Source organism: Narcine bancroftii, chromosome 5 (genome assembly GCF_036971445.1).
Source record: "Narcine bancroftii isolate sNarBan1 chromosome 5, sNarBan1.hap1, whole genome shotgun sequence".
NCBI classification, from domain to species: Eukaryota; Metazoa; Chordata; class Chondrichthyes; order Torpediniformes; family Narcinidae; genus Narcine; species Narcine bancroftii.
In genome coordinates, this window is record NC_091473.1 from 173,432,916 (window position 1) to 173,446,298 (window position 13,383).

Sequence of the window (13,383 nt, forward strand, 5' to 3'; positions counted from 1 at the left end):
AGGGTACCTTTTGGAGTCACTAATTGTGTGTCAGTGTTTCAGAGGGAAATGGATAAGATTGTTAGGACGTATGAGTTACAGGGTACGTTTCCCTATCTGTATAATGTCACTATCTGTGGGAAAACACAGGTTGAGCACGACAACAACTTAAAGAAATTTTTAGCAACAGCTAAAGAACTCAACCTTACATTTAACGAGGGCAAATGTGTGTTCAACGCGACAGAGCTTCCCATTCTGGGCTACATTGTCCGCAAGAGCGAAATCCGCCCCGACCTGGAAAGAATGGCCCCCCTTAAGAAGTTACCACCCCCAAACTCAGAAAAAGCCCTTAAAAGGTGTATGAGATTCTTTTCCTACTACTGCAAATGGGTTCGCGACTATGCCATGAAGGCATGCCCTCTGTTTGACACTAAATCTATTCCTCTCTCTCCAATGGCCTTGAATTAAAACTGATATTGCTAAAGCTGCACTCTTGTCCATTGACGAGGATGTCCCATTCCAAGTGGAAACTGATGCCTCAGATTGTGCCTTGGCAGGAACCCTTAATCAAAAGGGCAGACCTGTGGCTTTCTTCTCCCACACGTTACGCGGACCTGAACTTAAACATCCTGCCATTGAAAAAGAGGCCCAGGCTATTATTGAAGCTGTTCGCTACTGGAGACACTTTCTAGCCGGCAGAAACTTTACTCTTGTCACTGATCAGAAATCTGTAGCCTACATGTTCAGTACTAAACACAAAAGTAAAATCAAGATCGATAAGATGGCACGCTGGTGAATAGAACTCTCAACTTATAATTATGAGATTCAGTACAGACCGGGCAGGTTAAATGATCCCTCTGACGCATTGTCATGATCTGCTGCTGGTGCTCAGCTGGAGGGGCTAAAAGAGATCCATAACAGACCGTGCCACCCAGGAGTCATGAGATTCTTCCACTACATAAGGGCTAACAACCTTTTTTACTCTCTGGAAGAATTCAGGAAACTGACTAAAAGCTGTCCTGTTTGCGCAGAATGCAAACCGCAATACTTCAAAGCTCCGGAGGCCACTCTCATCAAGGCAACCCAACCTTTTGAGAGGATTAGCTTAGATTTTAAAGGTCTGTTATCTTCCAACAACAAAAATGTATATTTCCTTAGTGTAATTGACAAATATTCCAGGTTTCCCTTTGCAATATCCTGCCCTGACGTTTCGTCAGCGTCTGTCATTAAATCACTTGACAGAATTTTCAGCATTTTTGGTTTTCCCAATTACATTAATACCGATAGAGTCGCAGCATTCATGAGCGCTGAACTGCGGCGAGCCCTGCTACGAAAAGGAATTGCCACCAACCGTACCACGAGCTACAACCCGCAGGGCAATGGGCAGGTTGAAAGGGCTAATGCTATAGTCTGGAAGACTGTTAATCTTGCTTAAACACACATGGTTACCCTGTAACCTGGTGGCAGGAGGTGCTGCCTGAGAAACTACATTCTATTCAGTCTTTATTGTGTACTGCAACAAATCAAACACCTCATGAACATATGTTCGCCTTTCCTAGGAAATCAGGAATTGTGATGGACTGGCCAGCCTGTCTATCTGAGCCTGGAACCATGCTGCTGAAGAGCCACGCTCGGGCGCGTAAAACAGTCCCCCGAGTCCAACCAGTTCAGCTACTGCATACTAACACCAACTATGCACATGTTAGATTCCCAGACAGGAGTACTGATACTGTACCCCTAAGAGATCTGGCCTTGCCTGGTTCACCTCTTCCTCGCACCCCTACTCAGAGTGAGCCTGAGAGGTTGGACTCACCCCCTAGCCTGTGACCCTTAGTCAGCTTTCAGATGGCCATGCTGAGGCTCCACTGCCTCACGCTGGCAATTCTGGAGCAGGTCCAGAAGTCATTCCTTCCCACACTACTGACCCAGGACCTGTACCAGTTCCCAGGATTGCAAAGGATCCACCTGTTTTGAGGCGAACCACCAGAATTCGTATACAACCTGATAGGCTGACATATTCATAAAACATCTCATTATATTTTGATTGCTTGCTAGATACTGGCATTTTTTGGCTGTTAAGAGTATCTGAAGGCCAAACATGGCATCCATGTATCGCTTGCTTCAGTCTTTCCTAGCAGCTGTCCTTTGGATTTTAACCCTTCTTCTGCCAGGGGGAGACTGTGGTGAATGTCTGCCAAGCTGCCTGTCTCCCCCCTCTGGCGAGCCTTGCTGTACTAACATTGGCTGTGCATTATCTCTACTGTTAAGGACACTCCCCTTGGGTATAACTGTATATGCACCTATTGTCTTTCATTATTGTACCATGAGTTTCTGCTAATAAAAGCCATGATTATTGTTTGACCACATCGTCTTTGTCTACTTCATCAACTGGCACTTCATAAAGGTGTTGTGCTAACCGCAACACTAACTGTGCCTTTCCATTCAATCAAATCATGACTCATTTTCGTTTCTCAGCATTGCTTTCCCACATGATCTTCATGTCGCTTAAATCCCTTGATGTTAAAGAGAATACTGGTAGGAGGAATTTCTGTAACCATGATTAGACTTCAATTTGTAGAACAACAGCACCAGATGCATTTTGACTCAATTTCATGTGGGTTTATTATTCATTTGTTGGTCAAATATGCCCTTTTTGTAATACTTATGAGAAAATAGTTCCTTTTTAGAGGAACCTATAACAACTTGGGGAACAGTAAAGCCCCTGTTACCTGGAATTCAAGCAACTGGCAGCCTCATGAACCCGGCAAAAAAAATCATGGGAAATAAATAGGTAAAAAAATGGACATTTAAAATTGGTGCTCCTCACCATTAGTTTGCCAATCTTGCAGCAAGCAGTTTCAAGCAACCAAAAAATTTACTTATCTGACATATACCAATCCCCATAGGAGCAGGACAACAGAGGTTTTTACTGTTTTTTTTTTAATCCTGCCAAATCCATTTGCAGTGTAATATCCTAGAATTCTTTCAAGGCGTTAATTATATGACACAAAATGCACTTTAAAAATTGCATTTAACAAATAATCTGAACGCTAATCAGCAGGGTTCACTTTCTTGCATCTAGCACTCCCAGTGCAGTCTCTCCATCTGGAAGGATTGGGGGAAATCCTTCACTCAGTCTGACAAAATTGTCAAAGAAGTGCATTGTACCCTCAGATGAACAGCATTTTTGTTTGTTGTATAGGCAGAAGGTGGGAGCGGAAATTTTACATGGTCATCATCCAATCAGGCTGTAGCAACGGTGACTGTTAAAGGAATTATGACAACGGGAAATGTTATAGGGCTAAGTGTAATAAAGGCACACGATGTTCAGAATCCTTTACACTTCGGGCAAATGATGGTAAGTTTCATTTTTATTCTTGCATTTCATTTCCATTTCTTGTAGATTATCTATAAATGAAATATATCTAGCACTGAAATGAAGCATTCAGATTTTATGGAATGATAAAGTAAATAATGGCTTAAATTCTGCAGTTTAAATATTCATAATGCTGGGAGCATCACCATCAAGTGTAATTTATTCTGTGATTTCTGATGATAGTGTGTACAATTAAATATGAAAAGCAAGAGATTGATATCCAATTTGGTGTGTTATACAGGAAGTGGAACCTTGCCAGTTGCTTTGGGATTGAAACATGTGTAAAGTTGTGATACTTGAGAGTTGAAGTGAGCTGTGTATTTTAATATGAGCATTTTTAATAATGCATTAAGCTTTTATTGCAGCTAAACAAGCTCTTTGGCACCGAAAAATAAATTTTTATAACCATGGAATTGGAAGTTTTAACATCAGAAACAATAAGTGCATCCCTTCTCACTTGTCCAATGTAAGCCCAAATTTGTTTTTCTCTTATTTTACTTTTATTTCACATTTTGGCAACAAATTACCTATCTGAGCTTCATAGTTGAGATTTTGCATTACAAAGGATTTGATTGATTTTTTTTCTCCCCCATTGTGTCCTGAAGTGTTCTCTTTGCCTCTCTTCATCTGCTGGAGAAACTAGGCAGAGCAACTTCAATCCGAACCACTACTTCAACTATCTGTTTCCCTCCGTGGATCCTGCCTGACCTGCTGACTCCTTCACCTGTTAGTGTGTTTTTTTTTTGCCATAGAGGATTGAATATCTTTTTTAATGCTGTCATAAGCATTAATGTTTAAGAAACTACCAATTTTCTATAAAGCTTATTTTTATGCAAACTAGCATGTGATAGTACAGATTCTATCACCAATGTGTATTTGCACATATGGACAGATGGTAGTGTAGGATGACTGTGATTGGCTGGGAGTGTAGCCACACCTACTGGCAGGTCTTAAAGGGTTGCTCCTAGCCAGACCAGGTCATTCTGGACTGGTCGACCTCCATGTGCTACGCTCCAGTCTTTTAGTTAATAAAAGCCTTGGTTTGGATCAACAAGTCTTTGGTTCTTTCGAAGTGCACTACATAGCATATGCGTAATAATATAGTACTTTATGGTCCAAGCAAATGCTCTGTGGTCTAACATTTCTCAAATTCTTTCTCTGTAATATTTTGTCATGATCCTTAATTAACTAAAAGTGTCAATAAATATGTATGTAAATAATAACATAGGGGCAAAGCTTTGTATTCTGCAAAACAGTGACCGCTGATCAGAGTATTTTTGACCAAATATATAACATCATGGTTTATGGGTCAACTTGGCTTGAAAGTAGGTCCAAGTTCCAAAGCAGACAAGAGCACAAAAGCTTACTAACATTCCCCTGTACAAGTAAATGAATGCTACGTTGTTGGTGGTGATTATAGGATAAAGCTTCTGAAATAGTTGTCTCCTTGTGGATGTAGAAAATTCTGGGGCATTATTTGCAGATGAGCAGTGTGTTCCAGTTATCCAACTCGTCATTTAAAACTAATTAAGTCTCCACTCTAAAGAAAAGTGCTGGTATTGGTAACTACATGATTTAGCTTTTTAGCTGCAATGTCTTCATTTGTCCTAATATTATAATTGTTTTTACTTTAAGGTCTATGTTATGGAGCCAATACAAATTGAGTTTGCACCTTGCCAGGTAGAAGCTAAAGTGGGGCAACTATTGGATTTGCCCCTCAAAATTTATGGTCTTATGAACACAGAAACACAGGAAACAGTTATGCTAACGGACTGCTCCCATTTTGATCTTGTGGCAGAGATTGAAAATCGTGGCGTTTTCAAAAATATAGAAGGTAATGAAAGAGAGCATTTTTAAAATAGATATAAAAAGAGAAAACAATTAATATTTTGGTAATCCGACATGTGCATTTTCAAATCAGAATAAATTAAAATTTTGAAACAAACGTAATTTCCAAAATTTCTCAGTTGAAAGCTGGAGTTTGTCAGCCATGTTCACTATACGCCTGCAACATAATTTTTTTTTGCTATTGTTTCACCTATGAAGTATCTTGTCTTCCTGTTTGCCATACCTTGACGAAGGGCTCGAGCCAGAACGTTGGTTATGTATCTTTGCCTCCTATGGACACTGCGGGACCTGATGATATTCACCAGCATTTTGTGCATGAATTTGTGTTTCTCATTCAAATTTATAATAAAGCCCAGTAGGTACTAAACAATTTGTGTCTAAGAAGTGGCATTTCTTTTAAAATAGAGGAACGTGTGTGTTAAGTGAAATTCTGGAATATCGTCTTCCCCAAATCTCAACCCTGACCTCCCCAGTTGTTAACCATGAAAATGTAATGTGCTCTTGTAAAAGCAGGAAAAAAATTGAGAGTTCAAACCACATTAAAATCAATGATTCTCTATTGAATTGGCACGTAACCATACAAAACAGATGTGCAGGAAAAGACTAGATTGTCTTTCTGGCATATGCATCACTGCCATAATGGGTGGCAGGTTGTGAATAATCCTCTTTGGTCACTCCCAATAGTTTGGTGCATTTCTAGAAAACTGTCTAGCACAATTTTCTGTCAACCAAACCCTGGACAAAAATTGTTCCTTTCACATTTAATTTGCTCAAATTCAATGAGAGTTTTTAATTTGATAATGATGTATCTCACATTTTTTGACGATGATTTGTGAATTGTGTTTCCATGACTTGAGCAGTAGTAGTGTGAGAGTACGCTGTCATCTTCTTGGGGAAGAAAACATGGCCCACACTGTGGGAGTGGAGGTGAGAGGCGCATGAAGGATGTGAGCTCTGGAACATTCCTCTCTGGCCCCTTGGGCAATCCAAAAGAGTAGAGCAGTTCCAAAATTCTAAGGATCACCCATAAAAATATCCCTATGTTACGTATGTTAATCCCATTTCAATAGCCGTCATGATTTCATCAGATGTCAAAACTGAGTCTACATCATACCAGCAACAACAATGTAAGATTAATTCTCTTCCTGCTGTTTAATGGATTTAAGTTTGTACCTCCTAAACATTGGCATATCATTAAGCTGGAAACTCTAAGCATTCCAGTATCCAGCACTTAAATTATTGTCTAAATTTATCATCACCTCCTAAGTCTAAGCTACACTAAATTAAATGGACCCATGAGTATAGCTTTCTGAGTAGCTGAGAAACAGTGTTTATGGTTCTCTTCTGGACTATTTCCAGGTCTGCTATAATCATCCACTATGGTTGGTTTATGTAATTGCAGTATTGTTTTATGAATTAAATGCTTTTCATTGATTTTCTTGATGCAACTCATTTCATCCTACAGGTGATAATTTTGGCACTTAAAACCATTTTTGGGAGACTAGCAATTTGTTGGTGGGAGGGAAATGGTGATTAAGGCTCCAGCATTAAGGTGATTAAATTCAGACAAGAATTGGAGTGGACCAAGACACCTTAACCCTGGCTTACTGCAAGATCAGCCTTATTTGATACATGTCGGTACCTGTTCTCTTTTACCAACCCTCCCCCTCCAGGCTTTGTAATACAAGAAATAAAGCTTTGTTTTTCAAAATATAAAATGCACTGGGAGCATTTAAATAATGTTTGCATTTAACATTCAACAGATTTTACCACTAGAGCTCAATAGAACAATTTTGCACTGCACTCAAGTACTTGTTTAATTCAATTGAGCTGGTGTATTATATATGGTTGCAATAAATCCACATGCTGTTTAAATTTGTTAAAAATTGCAGCATTTTTGGAAATACCACAAACAAACCCTTTTTGGAAGAGTAGAAAACTTTATAGTTCATGATTGATCTGAGGAAAGGATAGACACTTGATTTGGAGAACCTATCTCATTCAATGCAGCCTATTTCATCAGGAAATATTTCTTTCAAATCAAGAGAAAATAGGTTCTGCTCATCTCACAACTAATTAATTGGGAGAAACAATGGGGGGGGGGAGAGAGTCAAATTATAATGCAATCTGCAGAATGATTTTGAATATTAAAATTTGTATTTCTTGATGTTTTAACAGGGAGATTGGAACCAGGTGCAATGCACTGCAGTGGTATAAGAGTTCAGGCTGAGGCTCCAGGCTACACTACTCTCGTAGTTAGTTATACTCGTGGACATGTGTATCTTGCTGCCAGCATCACAATTGCTGCATATCTGCCACTGAAAGTAAGTATTTACATTGAAAATGTAATTGCCATTGTATCTGCCACCACCTTGAGCACCCTCTTAATGGAGAAACTTATCCCTCAAATTCTAAATTTTTCTCCGCTCCCAGAGGTATTTTAAAAAAAAGACTGGCAATCAATCCTATCCATGTCCCATATATTTTCTAAATCTTTGCCTCCTACATTCCAGTGAGAATAAACCCAGTCCCTATCCCACATCCCCATGCAACAATCCCCCCCCCCCCCCATTCCAGCCAGTTTACTAGTGAATTGGGTTGACATGTTCTCCTTGGCTTACCTTTGTCAAACAAGTCTTTATAATTTAGGCACAGACTCTCTGAATTTATTAACAGTACATCTTGGGATATGTACATTTTCACATTTTTTAGTTAGCCACAATATTGTCCTAAGATAATCCAGAGATGTAATGAAAACCACTGTCAAACCAAAGAGAGATTATAGAGAATCTGATTCTTTTTTTTAAAAAACTAAGTTTGGGCAAAAATTCTGAGCAAGGCTGCAAAATCTATCACAAAAGAGTTAGCAAATAGTCATCTAAAGAATGGAGTTAAGTGGCCATGACAAAGATTGGGGAGCATAAGCAGTTTTGTCAGGAATATAAAGATTGAGAGGGATTAGAGAGATTGAGTAAGGTGGAAAAGGGCAATAGCCGATAAGGTGAACAAGGGCAGAGGCAGCCATCAGAAACTGGGCAGTGTTTGAGATGGCATAGATCTGGAATTGGAAATTTAGCCAGCCAATAAACACAACGTTGCTTAAAATTGTATTGATGGGAGTTTGAGACTATGATCAAGATAGGGAATTTGCATTATCACAAATGTAACAGCTGGCAGCAGGTCTTGAGTAGCTCTAAGCCATCCACCTGTGAGAATGCAGTCTTTTGGGCCACTTCCAAAAACCCCACCAGCTACAGTCAAAACACCCTGTGAATTGTTTTCCGGTTTCTTTCACAATAGAGTTTATAAACAGGAGGTAGAAAATATTTTTGGATACTCTTTTTAGTACTGTTCCTCATTTATGTGGACCTCCATTATACAGTTATAATTGACCGATTTAATCAGTAGCCGTTTTCACACCACATTGCATCGGTGATCCTACTTTGTCCCAGAGAAATTCCCAGGAATTCAAGACCTCCTCGGCCTTTCACACTGTGGTCCAAATTCCTGGAAATTTGCCCTCCCCAGCAATATAAGGGGAGTCTTGCCCCAACTAATGATGCGTTATGCAAACTCACCCCCCCCCCACCATCCGACAGCCACTCGCGCTTCCCCCTGCTCACATTTCAGCATGTCACGGCGGCAGCACAAGGCGGGATGAATGGCTAACTTAATTTCCCATAATCCCTCATGCAGCTGGAACCGATCTGGAAAATACAACTGCATGAGGGATTATGGTTAACGAGTATGGCCATTCATCCCGCCTTGTGCTGCCGCCTCAACATGCTGAAGCAGCCCGCTGTTGTCAAGGGGTAAGTACCTTTTAATTTTAATCGCCTATGTGGCGCAGCACGCAAGTACTGCGATCATGAGCTTTCCCTTTCCCTGCTTGGCCATCAGGCTCTTCACACCACAGTGAGAGTGAGGTCCAGGAACATTTCCCGGGGCTGCGGCCCTACCTTCGAGGTAGTGCCGTGGACCTGTTTAAAATTCCCAAGAAGACCTTTTCACTCATTCTACTGACAGTTGTGAGTAGTGTGAATTTATTTGGTAGCGCTGCCGTGGCAGATGCTACAGATGAATAAATTCCCAGGGCCTGACAGTGTAGAAATTGCAGGAGACCTGACAGATATATTTAACATGTCCTTAGCCATGGAAGATTGGAAGGTAGCTTGTGTTTTTCCGTTGATTCGTGAAATTCTAGTCCGGTGAGCTTGATGTCAGTAAATGGCTATGTTATTGGAGGTGTTCTAAGGTATAGGATATACAAGTTTTTAGATAGGCAGGGACTGATTAGGGGTGGTAGTCAACATGACTTTATTCATGGCAGAAAGTGTCCTCGAGGAGGTTATCAGGAAAGTTGATGAATGTTGTCTACATGGACTTTAGTAAGGCCTTTGACAAGGTTAGTCAGGAAGGTTAGGTTGCTTGGTGTTCAGGTGAGATAATAAATTGGATTGGACATTGGCTTTATGGGAGAAGCCAGAGAGTGGTAGTGGATGATTACCTCTCTGTCTGGAGCCCTCTGTCTATTGGTTTGCCTCAAGGATCAGTACTGGATCCACTGTTGTTTGTCATCCAGGTCATTCATGTAGATGACAATGTAGTAATTTGAATCAGCAATTTGCAGATGACATTAAGATTGGAGGTGTTGTGAACAGTGAGGAAGGCTTTCGAAGCTTGCAGAGGGATCTGGACCAGCTGGAAAAATGGGATGAAAAATGGAGGATGGAATTTAATGAAGACAAGTGTGAGGTGTTGCATTTTGGAAGAACAAACCAAGGTGCGACATACACAGTAAACGCTAGAGCACTGAGGAGTGCAGTAGAACAGAGGGATATAGGAATAGAGATATATAAATCCTTGAAAGTTGTGTTGCAGGTAGATGGGGTTATCAAGAATGCTTTTGCAGATTGTCCTTCATAAATCAAAGTGTTGAGTAGAGGAGTTAGGAGGTTAGACAAAACATTGATGAGGCTAAATTTAGTATTGTGTACAGTTTTGGTCACTTAACTACTGGAAGGATAACAATAAGGTTTAAAGAGTGCAGAGACAATTTACAAGGATGTTGCTGAGACTTAAAGAACTGAGTTACAGAAAAAGGTTGGTCAGGTTAGGACTTTATTCCCTGGAGCATAGAAGAATGAGGGGAGTTTTAATAGAGGTATACAAAATTATGACGCATATGGATAGAGTAAAATGAAGCAGGTTTTTTTCCTTTACTATGATAATCTCCATAAAAACTAGAGGACATGGGTTAAGGGTGAAAGAGGAAAAGTTTAAAGGAAATCTTAGGAGGAACTTCATGGAGAGAGTGGTGGGAGTGTGGAATGAGCTGCCAGCTTAATTGGTGAATGCAGGCTCAATTTTGACATTTAAGAAAAATTTGCACAGATACATGGATAGGAAGGATCTGGTCTGGGTGCAGGTCAGTGGGACGAGGCAGAAAAATAGTTCGGCACAGACTAAAAGAGTCAATGAGCCTGTGTCTGTGCTGTATTGTTCTATATTTTGTTTGTAGATGGTTGATCTGTTTGTCCACTCCATTTCTAACTATCCTTTAATATGATAATCTCCATAAATGACACATAGTAGGCACTACACTGCTCATAGACCTACTTTCATGGACTAGGTTTACACAATCTAAATTTTCCTGAGGAACATTAATCAGAGATGTGTGATTAGTAACTTGAATGATGGAAGCCACCATCAGTGTCCTTTTTAATTTTTCTTTTATTCCCACATCACTTTTCATTTGCACTAACCTTCGACATCAGTTTTCTTCACCCAATGGCTTAAGACAATAAACTAAACTTCCTCCTGCATGGAATTCCATTTCATTTCCAGAATTCTTGACTCCCAAGGGTTTGGACTAGTTCAAGGGATTGCAGTTCAGTCTTGACCTCTGGTACTGTCTTTGTGGAGTTTGCACATTCTAATTGTAAGTTTTGGTTTCTGCTTCAAACAGATTTTCCAAAGATTTACCATTTGATAGGTTGATTTGGCTGTAATTAATTTCCCCAATTGTAGGGTGAGTGATAGGAGATTCAGAGGAGCCCTTTGAGAGAGATACTAATTCCTTGAATAGAATAGTTAACACAGATGACTGTGCCCTCCTTAGGCAGGGCTTGCACACTGCAGTGTGACATTCCTTTCATGGGTAGAGATGTTGCCGGAAATGTTGAAATTTCTTGTCCATCTCTAAGTGCTACTGAACTGTCATGGCAGTGGTGATCCTTGTATCAGTATCAAGATTTATTATTATGAACAAATTGGTATTTTGTGGCAGCATCATTGCGCAAAGATACATAACTATCTTGTAACGTGACTATATTAAAAAATAATAACTATAATTGTACATGGAAAAGTAAGGCAGTGTCTTTGGTTCATTAATTATTCAGGAATCTGATGGCAGTGGGAGAGAAACTGTCCTTGTGCTGCTGAGTGCTCGTCTTTAGGCTCCTGCACCTTTTCCCTGATGGTAGCAGAGTTGGGGTTTTTGAGGAGAGAGGCTGCTTTTTTAGGACATTGCCTCATGTCGAGGTCCTCGATGGAGTGAGGTCTGGAGCCCGTGATGTCACAGGCCGAGTTAACAACCCTCTGGAATTTAACCTTGTCCTGAGAGTTGGCGCCTCCATACCAGGCAGTGATGCAACCAGCCGGAATGCTCTCCACAGTAAACCTGTAGATGTTTACGAGAGTCTTTGGTGACCTACTGAACCTCCTCAGACACCTCACAAAGTACAGCCGCTGGCGATCCTTCTTTGTGATTGAATCAACGTGGAGGCTCCAGGACGAATCCTCAAAGATGTTGACACCCAGGAATTTGAAGTTCTTGACCCTCTCCGCGACTGAGCCCTCGATGAGGACTGGGTGATGTTCCCCTGACTTCCTCCTGAAGTCCACAATCATCTCCTTCGTTTTGCTGACGTTGAGAGCAAGGTTGTTGTCATTACACCATTCCAACGAGCTCATCTATCTCCCTCCTGTACACTTTCTCATTGCCATTTGTGATTCTGCCAACAACTATGTAGATGGCATTGTAGATTGGAATTTTGCCTGGCCACACTGTCATGGGTGTATAATGAGTAGAGCAGTGAGCTAAGCATGAATCCTTGGGGAGCGCCTGTGTTGATGATCAGTGAGGGGGAGACGTTGTTTCCAATTTGTACTGACTGTGGTCTTCCAATGAGAAAGTCAAGTCCAGGTTGAACCTCTTTTATCTGGTGCCCTGTTGTCCAGCAGTTCCCATGGTTGAACCTACCGCCATTAGTACAAATTTCTTCCAGCGCGTGACTCGATTCCTGATCGCTGGTGCCATAAAGGCATTGCACTAACTGTACCATTCCACAGTATTATTTTCTGTTTTAAGCATTGTTCTACCTTTGATATGTTTACGAGGGGTCAATTTCTGTTTTACGGCATTTTTTGTGGTCCGGCAATGGCTAGGTCCCAAAATCGCTGGATTAAAGAGGTACAGCCTGTACTATCTTTGGTTATAAAATATAACCTACATCAAAATTAACTTTGCCTATGTGCTACCTTTATTATTGTTGTAAGCACTATTTCTAAAGTCAAGAATTAATGAATTGAAGCCTCGCACCACAGAATTTTATTGAGTTTGCAGTATTTGTGATAAATGAATCGATAAATACTACTTTTGCAATATGTGTTACACAGCATGAATTTCATCTTTTGGGTTTTTTTTTTAATTAACACAGGCAGTTGATCCAATTTCTGTTGCTTTGGTAACTCTGGGATCCTCAAAGGATATGCTCTTTGAAGGAGGGCCCAGGCCATGGGTTTTAGAGCCTTCGAAATTCTTCACAGATCTTACAGCTGAAAATGAAGAGAGCATCAGTCTTCATCTTGTAAGCTCCCCTGCATTTCGAAACCAACCGAAGCATTTGCTTCAAGTGACCTGCACAGCACTGGGAGAGCAGGTGAGAAATAACAGCTTTAGCTGAGTGCTGCATTATTTTAAATGAATCTAGCAGTTTCCTGACATTAATTCAACAAAATGTCTGCCATATCAACCTCTCTCCCAGATGAGTATGATATTCGGTCACCGCTCAGTAGATCTGCAAATCATTTGTAAATTTTCTTGCTTCTAAAATGAAAATGTTCTTTAAGTAGTGTTTACAACTGGCAGTTTCTCACTCTAATATTTTAGGGATGTT

At 40.5% G+C, this 13,383-nt stretch overlaps 1 protein-coding gene across 2 annotated transcripts in view; it reads left to right on the forward strand.

Moving 5' to 3' along the window:
• The window catches only part of nup210 (nucleoporin 210), a 117,727-nt gene that overhangs the window by 55,139 nt on the left and 49,205 nt on the right, over positions 1 to 13,383 (forward strand). For both annotated transcript variants that reach the window (XM_069939803.1, XM_069939804.1), the window contains 4 exons: positions 3,182 to 3,337; positions 4,991 to 5,189; positions 7,382 to 7,527; positions 12,925 to 13,146. In XM_069939803.1, the coding sequence (XP_069795904.1) occupies positions 3,182 to 3,337; positions 4,991 to 5,189; positions 7,382 to 7,527; positions 12,925 to 13,146 (723 nt within the window). The remainder of the gene's footprint in view (positions 1 to 3,181; positions 3,338 to 4,990; positions 5,190 to 7,381; positions 7,528 to 12,924; positions 13,147 to 13,383) is intronic.